A 22,565-nucleotide genomic window follows, 5' to 3' on the forward strand; every position below is an offset into this window, starting at 1 on the left:
CTGTTTTCCTACACCAGTTAGAACCTACTGAGGGTTTGCTATGTGACAGCCTACTCTGCACATTTTCAAGGCATTCTGCCCTTTAATCTTTGCTCTGTCTTGGAAGTTAGGAGTCTTTTTTAATAGGTAAAGGTGAAGCCCAGAGAGTTTAAGTAACTTGTCAAGAGCATGTGGTACTACGGGGATTCTAACGCGGTAAATCTGATTTGAGCCTGAGTGATTCCTGCAGGGTGCCCTGAAATGATGTGTTTTACAGAACCCAGCACACAGGAGACGATCAGTAGGTATTGGATTTCTCCGCTTACCGCCCCTCTTCTGAGCCTCACCTTCCTCATCCATGAAATGGGGCTAGTGACGTGTCTCCCCCAACCCCCAGGGAAGCCTCAGTGATTAAGGCCACCGCACAACACTTTCAGCGCTTTCGCCATGCGTTTTGATCCCAACCGTCCACTGTAGTCAACCATCACTGATTGACTGCATTCTGTCACATGATCTGCCCGCCCACTGTGCCAACATGGCGGCGCCCAGGTCCTGATCCGGGAAACGTGCACCGAGACTAGTTCGATTTTCCGTGTTTCGAGAGACGGTGAGAAGGGCCTGGGAGACGCAAGGAGGGATCCGGACCATGGGTGGACCCGCTCCAGAGCTTCCGACTTCTCAGGGACAATTCTCCAAAGATGGGGGGTGGTGTCAGTTTACCGAGGTCCCGGGGTCTCTTTAGTCCCTACTTTACAATTGTGTAGGCCACCCGGCTCGGGAACGCATCTCTCTGATGCTTTGGCTATTCCCTCCTCTACCCTCCCAACCAGGATTGGCGGGCAGAGGCCCCCGCGGATGTCCCGTGCGAGGATCGTTCTGTGGCTAAGCCCGACTCTCCGCCCCGCCCTCAGTCTCTGTAGAGCCCGGTTTATGGAGGGGCAGTCCCAAGGGCCGCCAGATGCAGCGGCCATGGAGAATGGCACCAAGCCGGACGGAGAAGAGCGCCCACCTGGGTTTCAGGAGACGACGATCACCGAGGGGGCCGCCAGGATCGTCTTTCCAAGCGCCAACGAAGTTTTCTACAACCCAGTGCAAGAGTTCAACCGGGACCTGACGTGAGCAGGGGTCCGGGGTCAGCTTGGCAGAGGGCAGTGGGTCTGAGGATAGAGGGGTATGAGCTGACTCCCCGTCTCCCGCAGATGCGCTGTGATCACGGAATTTGCTCGTATTCAGCTTGCGGCCAAAGGAATACAGAGTGAGTGGAGGTCCAGGCTCCTAATGGGCAGGGGTATCACAGAGCTCTCTCGATGTCCCACCCCTTCTGTCCCTGATCTTCCAGAAAGGCTCCAGCCTTATAGCAGGTCCTGGGCTCAGCTCCTTAGCCTGTCTCCAGGGACGATTTTCTTCCCTGCATCTTCTGTATACTGAAGAGTTCGTGCATGCTCAGTTGCGCAGTCGTGTCCATCTCTTTGCAACCCCATGGACTCTCCAGGCTCCTCTGTCCATGGGATTTCCCAGGCAAAAATACTGGAATAGGTTGCCATTTCCTCCTCCAGGGGATCTTCCCCACCCAGGGACTGAACCTTCATCCCTTGCGTCTCCTGCATTGCATGTGGATTCTTTGCTGCTGAGCCACCTGGGAAGCACATACTGAAGAATAGGGGGAGGTTTCTCAGAGGGCGCTTTGATATCCCCTGACTTGTGCTTCTGGGTGGCTGCAGTCAAGGTGCCAGGTGAGAAGGCTGTGCAAAAGGTGATCGTGGACTTGTCAGAGCCAAAGGAGGACAAGGCTGAACTGAAAGAAGATGCAAACCTGGCCCTAGAAGACCAACCTCGAACAGCCGCCGTGGGGGAGATCTGTGAGGTGGGGCCTGAACATAGGAGGCAGCAACCCTGGAGTCTAGTGGGTGATGAAGGAAGGGAGGCTCCTGGAGGGGGAGGGCTAGAGGAGGTGGGCAGTGGGGGCTCCTTGCGAGGTGGGGGATCCAGCAGAGGATGGTGATGTGGATGTGAATGGGGCTCTGCTTACTCCAATAGGAAGGCCTGAGAGTGCTGGAAGGCCTAGCGGCCTCCGGCTTACGTTCCATACGCTTTGCTCGAGAGGTGCCTGGTCTCCGATCCGTGGTTGCCAATGATGCCTCTGCCCGAGCTGTGGATCTTATGCGCCGTAATGTGCAGCTCAACGAAGTGGCCCACCTAGTACAGCCCAGCCAGGCAGATGCCAGGTAGGTGCTGGGCATAGAGTGCTGGCCACTGGAACAAATTCACCTGGGGTCACATCCTGGCTGTGTCATATTCTTGCTCTGTGACCTTGAGAGAGTGGCTTTAGCCTCTCTGAGCCTGTTTCCTTGTCTGTAAAACAAGGACAGTAGTTTTATACGGGTTGGTGTATTGATTATACTTGTATAGTTTGTGCTCACAGGTGGACATAAATACCATTATGGACTCCATTTCAGATTTAACTTCCTGCACTTTAAAAAAATATTTATTTATTTTTATTTATTTGTTTGGCTGCCCTGGGTCTTAGTTGCGGCACCCAGGATTCTGCATCTTCATTGCAGCATGCGAACTCTTAGTTGCAGCATGTGGAATCTAGTCCCCTGATCAGGGATGGAAACTGGGCCCCCTGCATTTGTGAGCGTGGAGTCTTAGCCACTAGACCACCAGTGAAGTCCCAACTTCTTGCACTTTTATTCAATCAAGTGAACCAGTGTATATCCAGTGCCCATCACCATTCTTACTGTCAGGACTGCATCGGTAAACAGTACAGACAAAACCCCTGATCTTTTGGAGTTGATAATGCAGGGATCAGCAAACTACAGCCTGCCAGGCCCGCAGCCTGTTTTTTTTTGTTTGTTTGTTTGTTTTTCTTAATGGCCTGCTATCTTTTATATTTTTAAAGGTTTAGAAAAAGAAGAATATGTGATGGACCACATGTGGCTCACAAAGCCTAAAATATTTACTACCTGACCCTTTCCAGAAAATAAATGAATTAAAAATATTTGCTGGGGACTTCCCTGGCCGTCCAGTTGTTAAGACTCTTTGCTTCCACGGCAGGGGCTCAGATTCCATCTTGGTTGGGGAACTAAGATCCCACATGCTTTTCTGACCATATTAGAATCTAACAGATGATGACAAATAAGTAAACTGTGTAGTGGTGAGAAGTGCTGGAGGCAGCGGGAAAATCCAGGGTATAAAGGATGGAGGAAGGAAGGGAGGGTTGCCATTACAAATAACTCGGTCAGTAGCATTTGCATTTTCTCACCTGCAGAGAACAGCAATAGTTTCAAATCTGTGGAAGATTGTTGAATTAATACATCTATAATGGTGTCAGTTATATATGTGCTATGGGCTTCCCAGGTGGCTCAGGCGTAAAGAATCTGCCTGCCAATGCAGGAGACTTGGGTGCGACCCCTGGGTTGGGAAGAGAAAATGGCAACCCAGTCCAGTATTCTTGCCTGGAGAATCCCACGGACAGAGGAGACTGGTGGGCTACACTCCATAGGGTCACTAGGAGTCGGATACAACTGAGCATGCACACACACATATATGTGCTACATCAGTATTGACTAGTTTTTTGGTTTTTTTGGCCACACCAAAGGGCAGGTGGGATCTTAGTTCCCTGACCAGGGATCAAACCCGTGGCCCCCGCAGTGAAAGCATGAGTCCAAACCACCGGACCACCAGGGAAGTCTCAGTATTGGCTATTATTATTGCCATTGTTAGATGAATAGACAGATCCAAGGAGGAAAAGTTAATATAGTTAGCAAGTGGCTGAGCCAGGATCTGAACCTGGGCAGCTGGCCCCCGAGTCCAGGCCCAAACCATCACATGGCGTGAGTGCGAGGCTGCGGAGGGGTCCTGGGGGCAGGGGGCTGAGGATCTGCCCCCTTGCTCCCAGAATGCTGATGTACCAGCACCAGAAGGCGTCGGAGCGGTTTGACGTCATCGACCTCGACCCTTACGGCAGCCCCGCCTCTTTCCTGGACGCAGCCGTGCAGGCTGTGAGTGAAGGAGGTGAGGCCAGCCTGCTGCGGGGGTCCGCACGGTGTAGGGCTTGGGGCGTTACTGAGTCTTCACTGCTGTGTCCCTCCCTACAGGGATGCTGTGCGTCACCTGCACAGACATGGCGGTCCTGGCGGGGAACAGCGGGGAGACCTGCTACAGCAAGTACGGGGCCATGGCCCTCAAGAGCCGGGCCTGCCACGAGATGGTGAGAGGCCTCCTGGCTCGCCTCCCCGCCCCCCAGACCTGCTCAGCTTCCTCCAGGCAGCCAGAGCCAGATCCATCCCCAGATGTTGACCACAAATGTGTTCTTTTTAAAATTTATTTATTCTTGGCTGTGTTGGGGTTTCATTGCTGCACGGGCTTTTCTCTGATTGCAGCAAGCGGGCGGCTACTCCCTAGTTGCGGTGCACCGGCTTCTCTTACTGCGGAGCATGGGCTCTAGAGCACCTGGGCTCAGTAGTTGTAGCTCCCAGGTTCTAGAGCACAGGCTCGCTAGTTGTGACGCACAGGTTTATTTGCTCTGAGGTATGTGGGATCTTCCTGAATCGGGGATGGAATCCATGTCTCTTGCCTTGGCAGTTGGATTCTTTACCACTGAGCCACCTGGGAATCCTGACAAGCATGTTACCTCTTTTATTATTATCATTTTTAAAAACTATTTTTATTTGTGTATTTAGCTGTCCCAGGTCCTAGTTGCTTAGCTGAGGCATGCGAACTCTTAGTTGCTGCATGTGGGATCTAGTTCCCCCACCAGGGATTGGACCCAGGCCCCCTGCACTGGGAACGTGGAGTCTTAGCCACTGGACCACCAGGGAAGTCCTGACACACGTTTTTTAACCAGCATAATTCCTGAGAGCATGGCTGCAAAATGGTCCTTTGGTTGGTGGGGGGGTGGGGGGGTGGGGAGTAGTTTTGCCTAGGATAAGAGTGGGTCATTACATTCTTCTTTCTTTCTTCTTTTTTTTTTTTTTTTATATTTGTTTATTTATTTGGCTGCACTGGTCTTAGTTCTGGCATGCGGGATCTAGTTCCTTGACCAGGGATCGAACCTGGTTCCCCCTGCATTGGGAGTGTGGAGTCTTAGCCACTGGCCCACCTGGGAAGTTCCACATTATTTTTTCTAGTATTCTCTATTTCAACAACTGCAGTTTTTTTTCTGGCCGTGCCTTGTGGCTTGCAGGATCTTGTTTTCCCGACCAGGGATTGAAACTTGGGCCACAGCAGTGAAAGCCCTAAATGTTAGACTACTGGGGAACTCCAGTGGTCTAGTGTTCTTTTTTAAAGGCAGTTTTTCCAGTTTTGTGTTTGGCTCTGAGTTCAGGTCCTAGTTTTGCTGGTGGCTTTGGACAAGTGACTTCACCTTTTCTGGGCCTCCATTTTTGCATCTGTGAAATGGGTGTGCTCTTGGCCCAGATCCCACAGAGTTGCTATGGAGAGTCAAGAAAGCAAGGCTGGCTATGTCAGGGGGCTGGAAAAGGAGGGCTCTTGTCCTTGGTCTTTAGGAGCCCTGCTGTCAGGTCAGCCTGGGAAGTCTACCTCCTTGCTGCGTCAGAGCCTCACTGCAGCCTTGGGCCCCATCACCCAGCACGGGGCACACAGGCGATGTTAACTGGAAGCCATTTGGTTAACGGGTCTGTGCTTCCTTTCCTTGGGCTTCCCGGGTGACTCAGTGGTAAAGAATCCACCTGCCATACAGGAGCCACAGGAGACTCGGGTTTGATCCCTGGGTCGGGAAGATCCCGTGGAGAAAGGCATGGCAACCCACTCCAATATTCTTGCCTGGAGAATCCCATGGACAGAGGAGCCTGGTGGGCTAGTCCATAGGGTCACAAAGAGTCAAGAATGACTGAAGCAACTTAGCAGGCAGGCGTGCTTTCTTTCCTTAATCGTTTAGTGTCCCCAGTAGGGCCAGAAAGAGACAGACTGGTGTGATTTTGCAGATGGGGAAGCTGAGGCTCTCCCTTGCCAAGGGTCACTCAGCGCTGGGCTCAGAACCCTGCAAGCCGGTCCTGCCGGTGTCCCTGTGAGCCGCTGGTGTGGCTGTGTGCAGGGGAGGCGGCGGCAGGGGCAGGGCTGACAGCTGGCACCCACCCCACCCCAGGCCCTGAGAACTGTCCTGCACAGCCTGGATCTCCGCGCCAACTGCTACCAGCGCTTTGTGGTGCCGCTGCTCAGCGTCAGCGCTGACTTCTACGTACGGGTTTTTGTGCGTGTCTTCACCGGCCAGGCCAAGGTCAAAGCCTCAGCCAGGTAGTCTGGGGCAAAGAGGGGTGATGGATGGAAAGAGGCAAGAGGGTCTTTCCCAGGGTTGGTGGCGGGGGGGGCTGGACATGGTCCTGCCTTGGGGAAATGGGGGGGGGGGTTGCTCCCAAAGGGAACCCAGTCAGTCTGAGGGAGGAGCTGGGATGTGGTGACCATGCTAGGAACTGGCGGCTGCCCTTGTCCCGGACAGCAAGCAGGCGATGGTGTTCCAGTGTGTGGGCTGCGGGGCCTTCCACCTGCAGCGCCTTGGCAAAGCATCGGCAGCCTCCGGTGGCCGGTGAGCAAGGGTGAGCTGGGGAGGAAGGGGAAGGGGACAACCCAGCCAAGGTTGCCACCCCGCCTCCCAACCTTACCCCTCTTTGAGCAGGCTCAAGTTCTCTGCAGCCTGCGGTCCCCCCGTGGCCCCTGAGTGCGAGCACTGTGGGCAGCGACACCAGGTGGGGCGAGGCGGGCCGGGGGGAGCTATGAAGGCGGAGGGCCTGGCATTCTCGGTCCCTGCTCATCCGGCCCCTGTGTTCTCAGCTCGGTGGCCCCTTGTGGGCAGAGCCCCTCCACGACCTGGAATTCGTGGGCCGCGTCCTCGAGGCCGTGAGCGCCAACCCCAGCCGCTTCCACACCGCAGAGCGGATCCGAGGAGTGCTGAGTGTCATCACGGAGGTGGGGACCGGGGGCTGTGACCAGAAGGGGGCCAGCCATCCATCCTTGATGGGCCCCACCCCATCCCATGGCCCTGTTACAGGAGCTCCCGGACGTGCCTCTCTACTACACGCTGGACCAGCTGAGCAGCACCATCCACTGCAACACGCCCAGCCTCCTGCAGCTGCGGTGAGGCCTGGCCTGGGCTGGAGCCTGTGCCTGACCCGCTGGGTGCCCTTGGGCGAGTCGGGCCCCTCCTGGGCCAGAGTCCCCTGGAAAGTAGAGATCAAACATAGTGCAGGCCTAGGTGCAGGCCTAGGGCGTCTCACGCGCAAGGGCTTAGACCAGTTCTTAGAAACCACAAGCCCTGGCCAGGGGGGATGTTAGGATCTTGCTGTTAGGATGGCTGGCATCAGGCAGGCAATGTAGTCACTGAGAGATATACAGCCACGCGAGTCCCTTAAATTAGGCTCACACCTCCACACATGGGTCAGCACTGACTTCGGGGTCCAGCCCTCCCTCTCACCATCCCTCCTGGTCCCCAGGTCGGCCCTTCTCCATGCTGGCTTCCGGGTCTCCCTCTCCCACGCCTGTAAGAATGCCGTGAAGACGGACGCCCCCTCCTCGGCCCTCTGGGACATCATGCGGTGCTGGGTGAGGCCCGGCCTGACCAGGTGGGATCATGGAGGCAGGGGATGGTCACTGCCAGTGCCCTGACCTCTGACCTTTGCCTCCCAGGAGAAGGAGTGTCCAGTGAAACGGGAGCGCCTGTCAGAGAGCAGCCCGGCCTTCCGCATTCTCAGTGTGGAGCCCAGGTGCGGGCACGGTTCCGGCTGCCTACAGGCTCGGGGAGTAGACAACCCAGACACTTCCCCTCACAGACACATGCTCATTTTTCAAGTGAGATCTGGAGTCCATCCACTCTCTCCACCCACTTCTGTCCTGTCACTCTTCTGGCCCCTGTTCTGCTCATCTGGACCAATGCAGTCCCCGGCCCCCCAGCTCCTGCCCCTCATGAGCTGTGTTCCCCGGACAGCAGCCAGAGGGCACCTGTGAGTGCAAGTCAGGTCCTGGCCCTCCTCTCCTCAGAACTTCGGTGGCTCCCACCTGACCCAGTGGGAACACAGTTCTGTCTGCAGGCGCTGTACTGTCTTCCCACCGCTTCCCTGCTCTCATTTGCCCCCCGACCCCCGCTCCTCCACACTGGCCTCCTCGTTCAGACTTGGCAGGCACAGCCTCTGCATGGCTCTTCTGCCTGGAGTGCTGGCCTTAGGCCCCCCCACGGCTCTTCCCAGACTTTCTTCCTGTGTCCCTGCCGCCCTGTCCTCACAGCACTCCTTCCCAGACTCCCTATTGCTCTACCCTGCTCTCTTTCCCCCAGAACCCTTATCGTATGTCCTCACATGATATAATTTGCTGGTTTCTTTCTTTCTTTTTTATTTTTGGCTGTGTGGGGTCTTCATTCCTGTGCACAGTGTGTGGGGGCTACTCCCTAGTTGTGATGCTCGGGCTGCTTATTGTGGTGGCCTTTCCTGTTGCGGCTCTAGGCGCACAGGCTTCAGCAGCTGAAGCATGTGGGATCAGTAGTTGTAGCATACAGGCTTAGTTGCTTTACGGCATGTGGGATCTTCCCGGACCGGGGATTGAACCTGGGTCCCCTGCATTGGTAGGCAAATTCTTAACCGCTGGAGCACCAAGGAAGCCCAGTTGTCTGATATCTGACTTGCCTCCTTGCTCGTCTGTCTTAGGCATTAGAATGTCAGCTTTACTGGCAGCAGATTTGAGGCCCACTGTAGGCACTCGATAAATGTTTATTAAATTTATGATAGAAGCCCTGCGCCTGCAGACAGTTTTCCCAAGGTGCATCTAGCTGCACCGAGGTGGGCAGGCAGCCTAGGTGGTATGTGCCCAGCCGCCTGGCAGATGCCTTTCAGCCCCCACTCCCATTTCCCTAGGCTGCAGGCCAACTTCACCATCCGGGACGATGCCAACCCCAGCTCCCGCCAGCGAGGACTCAAGCGCTTCCAGGCCAACCCTGAGGCCAACTGGGGTCCCCGGCCCCGTGCTCGGCCAGGGTGAGTGAGAGTGGGGTGAGTGAAGGTGGGGCTTAGCTAGGGGGAGTGGGCACAAAGGCCGATGGAGCCTCCCCTCGTCTCCCTACACAGAGGCAAGGCAGCAGGAGAATCTGTGGAAGAGAGACGTAGGCTGCTCCAAAATAAGCGAAAGGAGCCAGTGGAGGACCCAGCTGAGCGGGCTGCTTGGCTCAAGACATTTCCCTGCAAGAGGTTCAAGGAGGTGAGGTGTCCCCCACCCCGCAACTGAAGCACCCATGGGTTCTCCTCCCAGCCACAGGACTGGGCCAATGGGCTGGCAGGGCTGGGGGAGCTGGGACCAGGCAAGTGGGTGGGAGTGAGCTCCCTATCCAGGGAAGGAACCCAGTGGAGGCTGCTGAGCTCCGGAACGGGGGTTCATTCACACCCATTGTATTCCCACCAGGGCACCTGTCAACAGGGGGACCAGTGCCGCTACTCACATAGCGCCCCCTCACCCAAGGCCACTGCTGAAGCCGCCCCCACTGACTGTCCAGAGGCCCCCAGTCAGAACCCCACTGAGCCTGGGGCTGCTACTGGTCCAGGCATAGAGTGAGCTAATAAAGACCTTTTCACTTTCCCCCCGACTGCCATTTGTCTGAATGGGGAGGCTGCCGTGGTTTCTCTGTCCATCTACCTGAGGGGCTCTGTTCATCTCTTTAGCTCCTTGTCTAAGGTCTGTTTCTCTGCCCATCTATTTTGTTGATTTTATTTAGTTTAACTATTTTATTTATTTATTTGGCTGCACTGGGTCTTAGTTGCGGCACATGGGGTCTTTAGTTGCAGCATGCAAGATCTAGTTCCTTGGCCAGGGGTCTCACACTGGGGCCCCCTGCACTGGGAGCGCAGAGCCTTAGCCACTGGACCACCAGGGAAGTCCCCCTGTCCATCTGCTTTAACCCCTTGGTGAGCTCTGTGCATCTGGTGTGTTGGTCCATCCTGATGCGGTGCTGTCAGTGTTTCTGACTGGAGTCTTCTGTCTGTATTAGGGAGGTGGGCAGTTAACGGTTGCCTGCAAGGCGCTTTTGTTTGTTTAGTCCATAAGTCCGGTCCAGCGCTTTTGCAACCCCTCAGACTGTAGCCCACCAGGCTCCTCTGTCCATGGGATTCTCCAGGCAAGAATACTGGATATCCTTGCCTTGCCTCTCGCGTCCCCTGCACTGCAGGTGGCTTCTGGACCGCTGAGCCAATGATTTGCTGGCGCCTGCGATTCCCAAGGTGGCCACAGGGCGGCAGCCATGCGCTCACGCCCGCGGGGGCCTTTACCCTCTTCCCCTTCTTCCCATCCTCCCAGCGTGGGCGCGCCCCCAGTACTCAGACCTGTCCTCTAGGCACTGCGCCCGCATATGAGCTCGCGCCCCAGTGTCTCCTCCTCCCCGCCGCCTGGTTTCTCTGGCCCAGCTGCCCCTGAGGGCCCCAGTGGCGGAAACCGGACCGGAACCAGGCGCCTCCTGCATCCGCTCCAGACCAGGTGCTTCCTGCCCTGCGGCCCCTTGGGTTTGCACACTGAGGCACCCGGCAGCCTGTGGCAACCCTTTCCCCGCCAGAGCCGGGGAGGGTGGCAGCATTAACGAGAGGACTGGGGCAGAATCCCCACCCTGCCACGTGGTAGCTTTGGGACCATGCAGGCACCCCTTACTGGCATCATATCATCTGTTCAAAGAACCTAAACCTAATTCCAGAGCCCATCTAGTAGGCATCCCAGAGTTAACTCAAACATTCAGAATTGTACTCTGGCTTCCCTGGACAGTAGGATGGTTGGTTGTGGGGTTCTGGGTTTCGCTTGATTCCTGAGTGTGAGCATGCTTGGTGACTCAGTCGAGTCTGACTCTTTGCCACCCCATGGACTTGCAGCCTGCCAGGCTCCTCTGTCCACGGGATTTCCCAGGCAAGAGTACTGGAGTGGGTTGCTGTTTCCTTCTCCAGAGGATCTTCCTGACCAGGGATTGAACCTGTGTCTCCTGCACTGGCAGGGGCCTGCCTGGGCACTCCTGCCGTCACACGGGGCAAAGCATGACTGACGCAGGTGGGAGCCTGCCAAGGGTGGGAGCAGGGTCGTCCCTGCTGTGGTTGTACCCAGCTCCACTCCCTGCCTGAGCTCCAGCAGGACCCTGAGCTTTATCACCATTCCAAGATATTGACCCAATGCCTCTTTATCACTGTCCACCCTGAAGTGGCCCACACTGTGGGGAAAGGCCGGGGACGTCTGAGCCGGGGCCATGTGATCCTGTGGGGTGAGGCCCCGGATGGTGGGGGCCTGGTGGGTGCACCTATTCGAAGGTTCGGCCACTGGCCCTGGCCGCACCTCCCCCAGCTGTGGTATTTTTCTCTCACCCTCCTGGACCTGGCATGGCGGTGTGGAGGGTGCACCAGGGGCCCAAGACACTGGCCCAGGCTGTACACCCAGGGCCAGGCTGTCAACACTGCCTTGCAGTCGGTGCCCCACTCCAGGGTGGGGTTGGCAGAAGAGCGAGGAGGCACTCTTGTAGAAAGAGGAACCGGGCAGGCTGAGGAGGAGAAGGGGGCCCCTGGGTCACGAGGCCCCAGCAGGGCCGGAAAGGACTCTCCACCCCCATCGCACGGGACAAGGGGTATTCAAAGCTGGAGGACAGACCCAAGTAACATAGGGACTGCTGCGTTTCTGCCTCAGTTTCCCCTCTGCATGCAACCGGGCACCTCACTCCCAAGGGTGTGTGCTGGAGCAGGGATCCTGCAGTGCCTGGGGGACAGAAGGTGAGGCCTTGAGGGGGACAGGCGGTCCTGCCTGCGCCGGCGGGAGGCGGGGCCTGGAGGCCCGCGCTCGGGGGATCCCCGCCCGCCGGGTTTCCTCCGGGGTCAGCCCGGCTCCTTATCAGGCGCGGCCAGGCAGCCAGGCCCTTATCTGCACTGGCCCAGCATCCTCCAGCCTCTGCGCCAGGGGTGAGAGGGAGGAAACCCGGCCGCCAGGGGCGGGGAGAGGGTGGGCGGCCTGGAGCTGCTCACTTTCCCTGGAGGGACCTGCCCTGTTGCCGCCGCTGCTTCTGCCGCGGTGGCCCTTGGGAGCCAAGAAAGAGGGGCAGCCCGACGCCGCGGCCCGGACGGGGCGGCCGACTACCAGGGCCACAGAGCACAGAGGCTGCAGCAGGGGGCTGGTGTCTTGCCTGAACCTGGAACCACATCCTAGCCCTGGAGGACAGAGTCAGGGCCATCTGCAGGCAGCCGCAGCAGTGCTGGGGTAAGAGTGGAGTGGGCCCGAAAAGGGGGGATCCCAGACCCACATGCATTCATTCATCTGGTGGGCCCACTAAGTAAGAGGCCAAGCAGCTTCCCCAGGGTCTAGCTAGGGAAGACAGGGCAGAGGGGCTAGCAATCCCTGACGTTGCTGGGACACGCCAGGCCGTGAGGCCAGGAGTGAGCAGGGATGTGGAAACAGGGTGCAAAGGGGTGGTTACTGATTGTGGGTAGCGTGGGTGGGAGGATGCCAGAGCCAGAGAGAGGACTTGTGCATGACCGTGTGCCGGGGAGTAGGATTAGCATCCGGAGTCATAGTGTCAGCAGTGGAGTCATGGGGTGTGTAAGGGGGCAATTTGGGGGGAGGGGGTCACTGAAGTGATTATGGAAGACTTTCAGGGTCTGACATGGAGACAATGAGAAGAGCCTCAGGGTTATAGCTGAGGGCCCCATGGTCAGCCTGGGGGCAGTGGTAAGTGAAGGTCAGTCAGCCATGGAGAGTTTGCAAGGTCCATGGTGTCAATGAAGGGTCTTGGATCTGAGGGTTACGGCGGCATCCTGTGGTGAAAGGGTCTGTCATGGGTTACCTGCCTTGCCCCTCCCTCCAGGCTCCAGGCCAGAGGGGGTTCTGGAAGAAGGGAAATTTGCTCAAGGGCTCCACAACTAAGGCCTCATGGGTCACAGACAGCTCAGAAGCATCACTGCTGAGCTCACTGCTGCCCTGCACCTCAGTGGGCACCCCCTGTCCTTGTGCCAGACCCCCTCCTGTGTCCTGGGAGTTTCTGGGCCCACTTCCCATCTGCTTTTGCCCGTTGGACTGCCACCCACCCCCACCCCAGTCTCCCTCCAGGTGAGGGCTTGCTCTGTTGGGCTAAGGGTTGGGGATGGCATCTGCCTCCTCCCGCCCCACTGGCTTCATTCCTCCCACAGGTGAGCACCCCCTCGGGGTCCATGTGCCCGCCCGAGGCCCAGGCGGAGGTGGGCCCCACCATGACCGAGAAGGCCAAGATGGTGTGTGCTCCCAGTCTGGTGCCTGCCCCGCCCCCAAAGCCTGCCTCGCCTGGGCCCCCAAAGGTGGAGGAGGTGGGCCACGGAGGCTCCTCCTCACCACCCAGGCTGCCCCCTGGCGTGCCAGTGATCAGCCTGGGCCACACCAGGCCCCCAGCGGCAGCCATGGCCCCCACAGAACTCAGCACCCTCCGTCCCCCACTGCTGCAACTCTCTACCCTGGGAACCGCCCCACCCACCCTGGCCCTGCATTACCACCCTCACCCATTCCTCAACAGGTCAGTGGGGGACTGGGGCCTGGGGGGAATCCAGGGGCAGGTCCTTACCCACAAGGCATTAGTGACCCACGACCCCTTACAGCCTCTACATTGGGCCAGCAGGACCTTTCAGCATCTTCCCTAGCAGCCGGCTAAAGCGGAGACCAAGCCACTGTGAGCTGGAGCTGGCTGAGGGTGAGTATGGGTTTATGTCCGCCCAACCATCTCTCCTGGGGCCCACGTCTGCCCTACAGCCTTCCACTGGGAAAAGTGATGCCACTGCACACAGACACACACGGGGGCCATGTAGCAAAACCACAGACCCACGGCCAGTTCTTCACAGCCCCTGTCACCCAACAAGCCACAACGATTCATGGCACAACAGCACAGCATGGGGGCTCTGCTCACATGCACAGCCACACAGGAAACAGCCACCAGGCAAGATCCACTCCAAGAGACAGCCACACAAGACAGCCACAGGACCACAACCACACAGGAGGCAGACACACAACCACAGCCCCTGAGGTCCATGGCCACACAGGAATTAGCCACACAACCACAACCACATGGCAGTGAGCACAAACCACAGCCATGTGGATACACAGGAGGTCACACGGCCACCTGAGAAAGAATAGGACCAGTCACGATGCAAGAAACTCTTAGACTCAGGAGCACATCCAGCCACACAGGGGGACCACACAGAAGGAGAATCACAAGGACAGCTCCCCAGCCACATTCCCTAGGGAACCGCAGCCACTGACATAAAGGAGTGGACAGAAATACAGGAGGCTTCGGTTATCTGCAACTTGGGCCTGTGATAGGCCCTGTCTAGGCAGCTTGGGGGCTTCCCTCCTAGCTCAGTGGGTAAAGAATCTGCCTGCAATGCAGGAAACCTGGGTTTGATCCCTCTGTTGGGAAGATCCCCTGGAGAAGGAAACGGCGATCCACTCCAGTATTCTTGCCTGGAGAATCCTATGGACAGAGGAGCCTGGCGGGCTACAGTCAGTGGGGTCGCAAGAGTCGGACACGACTGAGCGACTAAACCACCACCACCAGGAAGCTTGGGGGGTGGGGGGTGCGGGGGTTGCTAACTGAGCTACACGTGGATCCTACACGTGAATCCCTTGGATGGAGAAAGCCTCAGTCCACTGCCAGTGTTGAAGTCCCCCAAGAGGGTGTTGGGAGCCTCAAGTAAGGGTAGGTGGGGGTGCCTGCCTCTCTTGGGCCATGGCGCCAATCCTGCCACTCCTGTCCTCAGGGCATCAGCCCCAGAAGGTGGCCCGGCGTGTGTTCACCAACAGTCGGGAGCGCTGGCGGCAGCAGAACGTGAACGGCGCTTTCGCTGAGCTCAGGAAGCTGCTGCCAACGCACCCGCCCGACCGGAAGCTGAGCAAGAACGAGGTGCTCCGCCTGGCCATGAAATACATTGGCTTCCTGGTGCGGCTGCTGCGCGACCAGGCGGCGGCTCTGGCCGCAGGCTCCGCCCCTCCAGGGCCCCGTAAGCGGCCGGCGCACCGAGGCCTGGACGACGGCGGTGCCCGTCGCGGGCCGTGTCGCAGGGCCGAAGTAGTGGCGCGCCCCCAACCCGCGCCTTCCAGCGGCCCCGACAGCAGCCGCGGCGGGGCGGGCCGACCCATCAAGACAGAACAAGCGGCTGTGAGCCCAGAGGTGCGATGACCTCCACGGTGTCGCCTCCGAGCCGATGGGCACTGGGAAGTCAGCTCAGGGCCATCTAGGAAGGGGCGGACGACGCGCTCGCAGGGCCTGATCTGGATCGAACTCCCCCGAAGAAGGACCAGTGAGGAGTCCCCTACAGAGGAAAGGGCCCCCCGCGGTCCCGAAGGGCGACCGTCGTCGCCCCCAGGGGCTTGAAGACCCTTTTATCGCCCACGGCCCGCTGAAAGTGGCCTTGTCCGCGTACCCCTTCCGCGGGGTGAGGTCCGGGAACCAACACACCAGAGCGGCCATTGGACCCAAAGGGGGCCTAATTTTTCCGAGCTGAGGTCACCGAGGGGGTTGAGAAGGGGCCTGAGACCACGCCGCTTTCTCACTGGCGCCCCCTCCCGGAGACTTGAGAGATCCGCACTCCTCGACGGTGGCGGTGGCCGGCCTGGCTCGAGGCTGTGAGGCGCGGAATCCACGCGGCGACCCCATCCCACCGACCCCGAACCTGTCCCGCACGACTGCGTTAGCGAAGGCTCGGGCGCTCTTGCTTTTGTTTTTCTTTATTTCTTTATTTCACATACACATTAGCCATTCAATGGAGAAGCCGGAGAGAGTCAGGCAAAGATGGTATAACAGAAGCGCAGTGACGGGGGCGGGGCGGGGTGGGGCGGGGCGGGGCGGAGAGGGAACGTACGGGCTGGCTGCCTACTTGCATTCCGCTAGGACACTGAAAACCCAGAAAACAAAACAGACAGTAAACTACCCTTGTTTCTTATGTATCTCAGTGCAGAGACGGGGGTGGAGGGCAGAGAGAGGGGGAGACCAGGCTGAAGGAAGAGGAGCGGAGGGACGGGGACGCTAAGGGGGAAGCACACCAAATCCATTAGTACTATATATAGAGATACTCGTATATACTGCGTTTCTTAGCCTAAGAAGAAACTTGTTTGACGGGACGGGCGGCCTTTGCGGTCCGCGATGCTGGTGCTGGTCGGGCGCACGGATCTCCCGGGCCGAAGCGGGGCTGGCCCAGGCTGGCTGGCGGGGGGGACGGGGGGGCGCCCCAAGGGTGGGTGGGGGGAGCAGAGGCGGGGCTGGGGTGCCCCTCGGGCTCTCGATTGGGGGACGAAAAATTCTCGTGACTTTATTGCTCCTTTATTTTTCTCTCGTGTGTGGGGGAGGGTCCGTTCAGCACGGTCGGGGTGGGGAGGTGGTGGGTCGTCTGAGCCACCCGGCCCCTCTGGGACCCAGAGCGCGGCGTCCGCTCCGCCAGCACGGGGGTGAGAACAAGGCACTAGGTCGGCCGGCCAGCGCGGGGGCGGGTGTGTAAGGCAGTCGACGGGGGTTGGTTGCAGGGTGGGTAGGATGGGGCTGTGTGCGGGGCCGTGTGCGTGCGTGCGTGCGTGCGCGGGCCTGGGCGAATCGACCTGTCAGCTTGGCTGGTCCTATCCTGGAGCGTCGAGCCTTTCCCGTGCTCCCCGGAGGGTGACGGTGATAGGGGACGGGGGTGGAAGGAGTGATGTCGAGTCGCGGGCGCCGGGGAAGGGGTAGGGTGGGGTGGGGAAGAAACTACCAACTTGCCGAGCGCGCTCCTGATAATGCTGGTGAGGGTCAAGTTGGCGTCTGGCTCAAAAAGGACGCTTTGGGGACCTCTGAGGGAGGGAGGGGACCTTTGTTCGTTGGCATTGACCTCTGCGGGGGAGGGGCTGGGGACCCGCCGCCGCGCCCCCGGGCCCGGACCGTGGATCGGGCGAGGAGGGGGCGCTGGGCCCCAGGGAAGGGACGCCCGGGGAGACCCGCGGCCAGAGCAGCCCGCCGCCGGGCGCACGCCGCTGTCCCGTTCCGTTAAACTCAACAAAGAAGGGATATGCGTGTTCCTAACAAGTGCAGGATATTTAATTGATTCATAAACTTATGTATAATAGTTTGTGGGTTTTTTAAAACGTACTTTATAATGTAAGAAGCACCAGGGTTTTTATGTTGAATTATCTTTAAAATAATTTTCTCTCGTCCTTTTCCTTTTTGATCTTGTGTTGATTTTTAATGTCGAGGTTTTTTTTAAATTCTAAAATGAACGTTTCCTTCAGCCCTCCCACCGAAACCGAGAACGAACGACGAAGCAAATAAAAACCCCAGATCATCCTCGTCAACGCAGGAAAACGACTTAAAAAAAAAAAAAAAAAAAAAACCTGAAAACGAACAAAAAAAAAAAAAAAGGAAAAAACACTCAGCTTTCGTTATCCCCGCGCAGGGCGGGGCAGGCCCGGTTCTTTTAGCGTCCCCAGAGCCGCGAGGACATTACAACAAAAATAGAATTTTTTTTCTTAATCTCTTAACATACAAAGATAGGAAAACTCTCTGATGCATTGCACTTGGTTCAATGAAAAAAAAAGTTCATTTCCCCCATATATATTTTTGTGGGTTTTTTTTTTTTTTTCTCTTCTAACACGTCCCCACATCTCCTGTCGCCCTCGTCTGCCCCTCACAACGACACTTAGGAAAGGAGCGGCCCCCTACCCCCGTGCCCACCCGGGCAGCCCTATAGGGCGCGCTCCCGCCCCGGCCCAGCTGGCCTGCAGCTTCCGACCTCGCCTGGGCGGGCGCCCCGCAGACCCCCTGCCCCCGAGAGCCCACCGCGCCCGCCGCCCCGATTGTCTTCGAGGGAAGGGGCGCGTGCGGCCGGGCAGGGGGACGGGGTCCCTTCTGCTCCCCTCTCAGCTCTGACCCTGTTTAGCCAACCAAACTGAAAAATCATTGCACTTTGACCGCGCGTCACGCCCGGCCCACCCGGCCCCCCACCACCCCCCGCCCTACTCCCCACGACCCCCAGGCTCCCGCGGGTTCCCCCGTCCCCTGCTTCTCAGACCCGGTCCTCCCCGAGGGCTGCACGCGGATGGGGGAGGGGCTTCGCTCGACTTCCAACAAAAGCCACCCCTGGGGCCAGCCACCTCCTTGATTCCAGCGGGGGAGGAGGCGGCCGCTCGCTGGCCCCTTTGGCCCCAGGTGAGGGCCCTCCGCTCCTCCCCAGCCTCCTCCCTCCCCTCCTTCCCTCCCTTCGCTTGGGGCCACAGCCTCACCAACTAGATTCACAATAAATAAAGCCCAAAACCCACCCCTATGTGGTGCAATGTTGGGTTGCTTGACTTTCAGAGGATCCTGACCTGTGCTTTGTGTTTTCAGACAGTTAAGGAGAGAGAAAGAGAGGCACAAGGACTCCAGAAAGGGGCGCAGGAGGGAGAGGCGGGGAGGAGGGAGTAAGGCACAGAAAGACAAGCCAGCGGGGCCAAGTCACACCCTGGAGGGGGGCTGGGCGTGCTCTTGCTCCCATCCCTCCCAGGGGGGGCTTCTGAAGACCCTCTGGACATGCCCCCAACCATCCCTTGGAGGAGGAGGGGGCTGCGGTGGGGAGGAGGGGGGGAAGAGCTACTTCTTGCGGTGTGTTATCAAATTGTTCCCAAGTTGCTCAAATGGAGGGGTTACCAATTGCAACAGCAAAGACCGAAACAATGAATGCCCCACCCCTAAATAAAGAGTAAAGACATTACAGCTGAAATCCAGAGAGAAGTGGCCATGGGGGTGGTGTGGCGAGGGAAGGGGGGGTAGGACAGAGAAAGCTCCAAAACACTTTTTGAAAAAGGACGACACCCAACACCCTTCAAAGGAACTGAAAGTCGGCGAGCAGGACGCCTACCTAGCGCAGGTGGAGGTTTAGCTGACGGCAGCGGCGGCGGCTGCCTCACTCTCGCTCGACTCCGGGGTCCCCTTTCTGCTCCACTCTCCGGCCCCGCCGCGGCAGGGCTGTCTGCGGGAGGGGCAGGGGCGGGGACCGGTGGGGCAGAGCGCGGGCACCTGCATGCGGGGCCGGGGTGTGGGCGCCACCGGGGGCCCAGCTCCCCTCACTCGTGGCCGGTCCGGACGACGACCCTCCTGGCCTGCCTCGGGAGGGAGAGGAGAGGGCACCTGTCCCGGGCTGGGAGGGGCCGTCTGGAAAAGCATTCCGATTTTTTTCCTATGGACTGTACAGAGGGGTTTGGGACCTGGGGAACTGGCCCTGCAGCTCGGGGTGGGGTGGCAGAATACCCTCCTTTCTGGAAGCATGAAACTGGCTCCAGAAGATGCCCCCTTCCGAGCCAGGGTGGGGGAGGGGGTGGACTTCTAGCCCAAGGGAGGGGCGGTGGGATCTCAAGGCTACCCTGCCTCACCCAGTCCAGGCGAAGAAGCCGGAGGCGAAGTCGGGGGAGGGAGGGAGGGGGTGGAGTCTGCAGGGGAGAGCCCTCGGGGTCTGCACCCCATCATCTTTACAAGCTGGTCCTCTGAGCTCCCGAGTGAAGCTCCGGCTGGAGTCAAGGGTGGGGTTCCCCTGGGAAGGGTGAGGGTAGGGGACAGGCCCCTTCAGAATTGTGCTGGTTGCTTTGTTTGGGGATTTTGCTCCTTCCCCAGAAGGCCGGGACGGGATGTGGGGGGAGGAAGGCAGTTCTGCATCCTTTCTTTCTGTCCTCTACTTGACAGAGTCCGTTTTGCATGTTTCTTTCTGCTTGGCTGCTGGCGCACAGCTCCACCGAGACCTCTTCCGAGGCTCTCTGAGAACTGAGCTGCTTCTGGGGGCCTGCAGGGGTCCCCGGGCTGGAGGAGAGAAGGGCTGAGTGGCTGACGACGTCTAATTTTTGCTTTTCGGTGGGGCTGGGCTGGGCTGGGGGATTTTTTTTTCCACGTCTCAAAATTTCTTCTCCCCCCGTTTGAGGAACCTCTTCTTTTCATTTTGTCATTTCTTTTGTTGATCTTATCAGAGGAACCAGGACTGAAATAGGACAAACAAAAAAAAGAGGTGATATTGAGATGAGCAGGGGTCACTGCCTTCTTGCCCTTACCTGGTCCTGGGACTCTAGGTTGGTGCCTGAAGCCCCAGAGGGGTTCCAGCTCTAGCCGAGTCAAGGACACCAACACCTCCCACAAGGGTCCCTCCTATGGGAATCCTATTCCCCCAAGAGACCCGCCTCCAGTGCTGGAGTCCAGCTGGCCTTCCCGTGGGCACAGTGCCCAGCGGGTGGGACCCCCATGGCTGGCGCTGGCACGGGCACAGACCTGGGATCTGGCCATGTTTCCAATTGTTAGGTTTTTGTGTGGGTCCTGGAGCAAGGGAGGAGGATGCCAGGCTGCAGCTTTTGTCCCCAGAGGGGTTTGGGGAGTGGGGTGGGGGAAACCCAGCTTCTTGCTGAGTTTTCTTTCTGTCTCTTTGGATTAAAAGCAGAAATTCCCATCTGTATACCTCAGCTAAGGTCCCACAGGCTGAAAGGCTGGGGAGGGCTGGGTACCACATGACTTTTGTCCCTCACAGTACTAGGCCCGGGGAAGGGGTCAGTTGCCCAGTGGGCACCGCGCCCTGGGGAACAACCTGAGGCTCCTCCAGTGGGCAGCAGCTTCCCTCAGAATGCCAGCAGGGGGCGCCGCCTTTCCATAAATGCAACCAGGGTGGGCCCCTGGGACTGGGCTGCCTAGCAGTGCCTTGCACAAAAGGCTCTGGCCCCACCTCAGAGCCAGAGGGATGGGGCGGTGGGGGGGGGGGGGCTCCTCTATGGTCTACAGTGCTTGACGGTACCCTTGGGGCAAAATTGAAGGAGTCCTTGAAAATGCACCCTGGGGTCTCTCCCAGGCGCTGCGTCACAGACTCAGGCCAGCAGAAGCCAAGCACAGCTAACTGCAGAGCATGCACAGGAGCAGATGCATTCCATCCCCACTCCAGCCCTGCACAGAAGCCCGTGGAAGGGAAGGTGGCTGCCTTGCTCAAGGCCACACAGCCCACACGGCCGGGCAGGTACTCAATGCAGGGGGCAGCTTCGAGTCCATGCTCCTCACTGCTACGTGTGGCGCGTTCCCAGGGAGGCAGGGTCTATGGTGGCCAGGACACCCGCACCTTGCCAAGGCTGCAGCCAAGGCTGCCTCACTGGGGTGAGGGCCTAGGGTGGCTAGGTCAGCCAAATTTTCAAAAGAAGCTGAAAGTCCAGACGATCTCATGTGAAATTTTCCATTATTTAAAAGACGTGTTTCAGTCACACAGATTATGGCCTCCTGGTCAGGCTTTGGTTTGGAACTGCAGGCCATCGTCCACTGTGAGATGGAGACTTCGAGTTTTTAGAGTTAGAAAGGGCCTTGATCCTATGAGCAAATGGATGTTTACTAGACATGTTCTGGTAGTCATTTCCTGATGTATGTGAGTCAAATTGTTATGTTGTACACCTTAAACTTATACAAGACTATCTGTCAATTATATCTCAGTAAAACTGGAAAAAAGAAGAAAGGGTGGGCCTCGGAGATCATCTAGAACTTTCTGGGACGATGGAAATATTCTCTAGTTGTGTTGTCCAATGCAGTAGCCACTAGCAACACATGGCTTCGGAGCACTTGAAATGCGTCTGGTGTGCCCGAGGGTCTAAATTTTTCTCTAGTTATTTAAACAGCCATATGTGGCCAGTGGCCACCACACTAGACAGTGCAGATGGGGAGCACTTGGCAACGTGGGGGTTTGCGGTTGCCACGGTGACTGGGGGCACTGCTACCATTTATGGGGCAGGTGAAGACACCACCCTTCCTGCCATGCGTGGGCAGCACGCACAGGGGAGCCCTGCCTTCCTGTGGGGGAGCCCCTGGAGCCCCTACCCAGAATCCAACCCCATCAACTGATTTCAGGCCAGAGGGAGGCACAGAGGGGCCTGGTAACGTGTGGGCGGAAGCCAGGACTGAGGCCTTCTGGAGAAGCTGGGGGAGGGAGGCTGCAGCAGCAGGCTTCTGGCCCGAGGAAGAGGGGAGCTTCCTGGGTGAGCCCCTGGTCCCTGCAGGCTCAGGTGTTAAGTGTTCCCTGGGACGCCAAGCGGGGACTACACTGGCACCCTTACACCACCTCGCTGGCTATAAGCCCACCTTTCCCCCTTCCTGAGAGGGAAGAGGCTGGGACACCGGGGCAGGGAGGGCCTGTTTGGCCCCTCTGCCCATGGCAGGCCAGACCAAGGCCTCGGGCTGGCCCCTGTGGGGGTCTCCTGAGTTGCATGGCGGCAGTGGGGGGTGGGGGGGGACAACCATCAGTGCTCAGGGGAGGAAGACTCCAGGTCCGGTTCCAGGCCTAGAGTTAGCGACAAAAACGACTCCAGTGGGACTCCCTGGTGCCGCCCTGTGGGTCCCAGGAACGGGAGGTCTGCTGCCAAGCCCGGAGTGGCTTTTTCTGCTCACCCCTCCCTGTTTCCTGAGCCAGGTCCAAAATTGATTAAAACTAAGTAAAAAGCGCTGCCCAGGGAATGACAAAATTGCTAAAATTCTCTTTTCTTCCCTCATTCTATTGTTCTCTCTCCATCTGGTGCTCCAGAGATCGGCTAAAGTCACTGGTTACTGTGGAAACCACCCCCCACTGTACCCCCTGCACCCGCTGCAGCAGCCTGCCTGCCCCCAGGCCTGAGGGCTCCCT

At 58.2% G+C, this 22,565-nt stretch overlaps 3 protein-coding genes across 10 annotated transcripts in view; 2 read left to right on the plus strand and 1 right to left on the minus strand.

Moving 5' to 3' along the window:
- The first annotated feature begins 488 nt into the window (after positions 1 to 488).
- On the plus strand, positions 489 to 9,555 carry TRMT1 (tRNA methyltransferase 1). 3 transcript variants are annotated; one of them, XM_061150144.1, is made up of 17 exons: positions 489 to 586; positions 891 to 1,094; positions 1,179 to 1,234; positions 1,701 to 1,843; positions 2,017 to 2,204; positions 3,881 to 3,996; positions 4,080 to 4,192; positions 6,089 to 6,237; positions 6,440 to 6,526; positions 6,617 to 6,686; positions 6,772 to 6,906; positions 6,989 to 7,074; positions 7,431 to 7,539; positions 7,624 to 7,700; positions 8,841 to 8,960; positions 9,051 to 9,180; positions 9,382 to 9,555. In XM_061150144.1, the coding sequence occupies exons 2-17, from the start codon at positions 910 to 912 to the stop codon at positions 9,529 to 9,531; spliced, it is 1,914 nt and encodes a 637-aa protein (XP_061006127.1). In that variant the 5' UTR covers positions 489 to 586; positions 891 to 909; the 3' UTR covers positions 9,532 to 9,555. The 3 variants fall into 3 exon arrangements, with proteins under 3 accessions (XP_061006127.1, XP_061006126.1, XP_061006128.1); XM_061150143.1 differs by having other exon boundaries at positions 494 to 586; positions 810 to 1,094; XM_061150145.1 differs by lacking the exon at positions 9,382 to 9,555 and having other exon boundaries at positions 494 to 586; positions 810 to 1,094; positions 7,624 to 7,785.
- A 1,474-nt stretch (positions 9,556 to 11,029) lies between these two features.
- Positions 11,030 to 15,772, plus strand: LYL1 (LYL1 basic helix-loop-helix family member). 2 transcript variants are annotated; one of them, XM_061150152.1, is made up of 4 exons: positions 11,030 to 11,708; positions 13,116 to 13,471; positions 13,554 to 13,645; positions 14,709 to 15,772. In XM_061150152.1, exons 2-4 carry the CDS (start codon positions 13,137 to 13,139, stop codon positions 15,125 to 15,127), a joined length of 846 nt encoding a protein of 281 aa, XP_061006135.1. In that variant the 5' UTR covers positions 11,030 to 11,708; positions 13,116 to 13,136; the 3' UTR covers positions 15,128 to 15,772. The 2 variants fall into 2 exon arrangements, with proteins under 2 accessions (XP_061006135.1, XP_061006134.1); XM_061150151.1 differs by lacking the exon at positions 11,030 to 11,708 and adding an exon at positions 11,715 to 12,189.
- A 1,572-nt stretch (positions 15,773 to 17,344) lies between these two features.
- Positions 17,345 to 22,565, minus strand: part of NFIX (nuclear factor I X) — a 95,414-nt gene continuing 90,193 nt past the window's right edge. For all 5 annotated transcript variants that reach the window (XM_061150150.1, XM_061150148.1, XM_061150149.1 and 2 more), the window contains one exon: positions 17,345 to 19,910. Coding sequence is in view for 3 of the 5 variants with exons in the window: in XM_061150148.1 (XP_061006131.1) it covers positions 19,896 to 19,910 (15 nt within the window). In the remaining 2 variants the exon portion in view is untranslated. The remainder of the gene's footprint in view (positions 19,911 to 22,565) is intronic.

The sequence above is a fragment of the Dama dama genome, chromosome 9, assembly GCF_033118175.1.
Source record: "Dama dama isolate Ldn47 chromosome 9, ASM3311817v1, whole genome shotgun sequence".
Taxonomy (NCBI): Eukaryota; Metazoa; Chordata; class Mammalia; order Artiodactyla; family Cervidae; genus Dama; species Dama dama.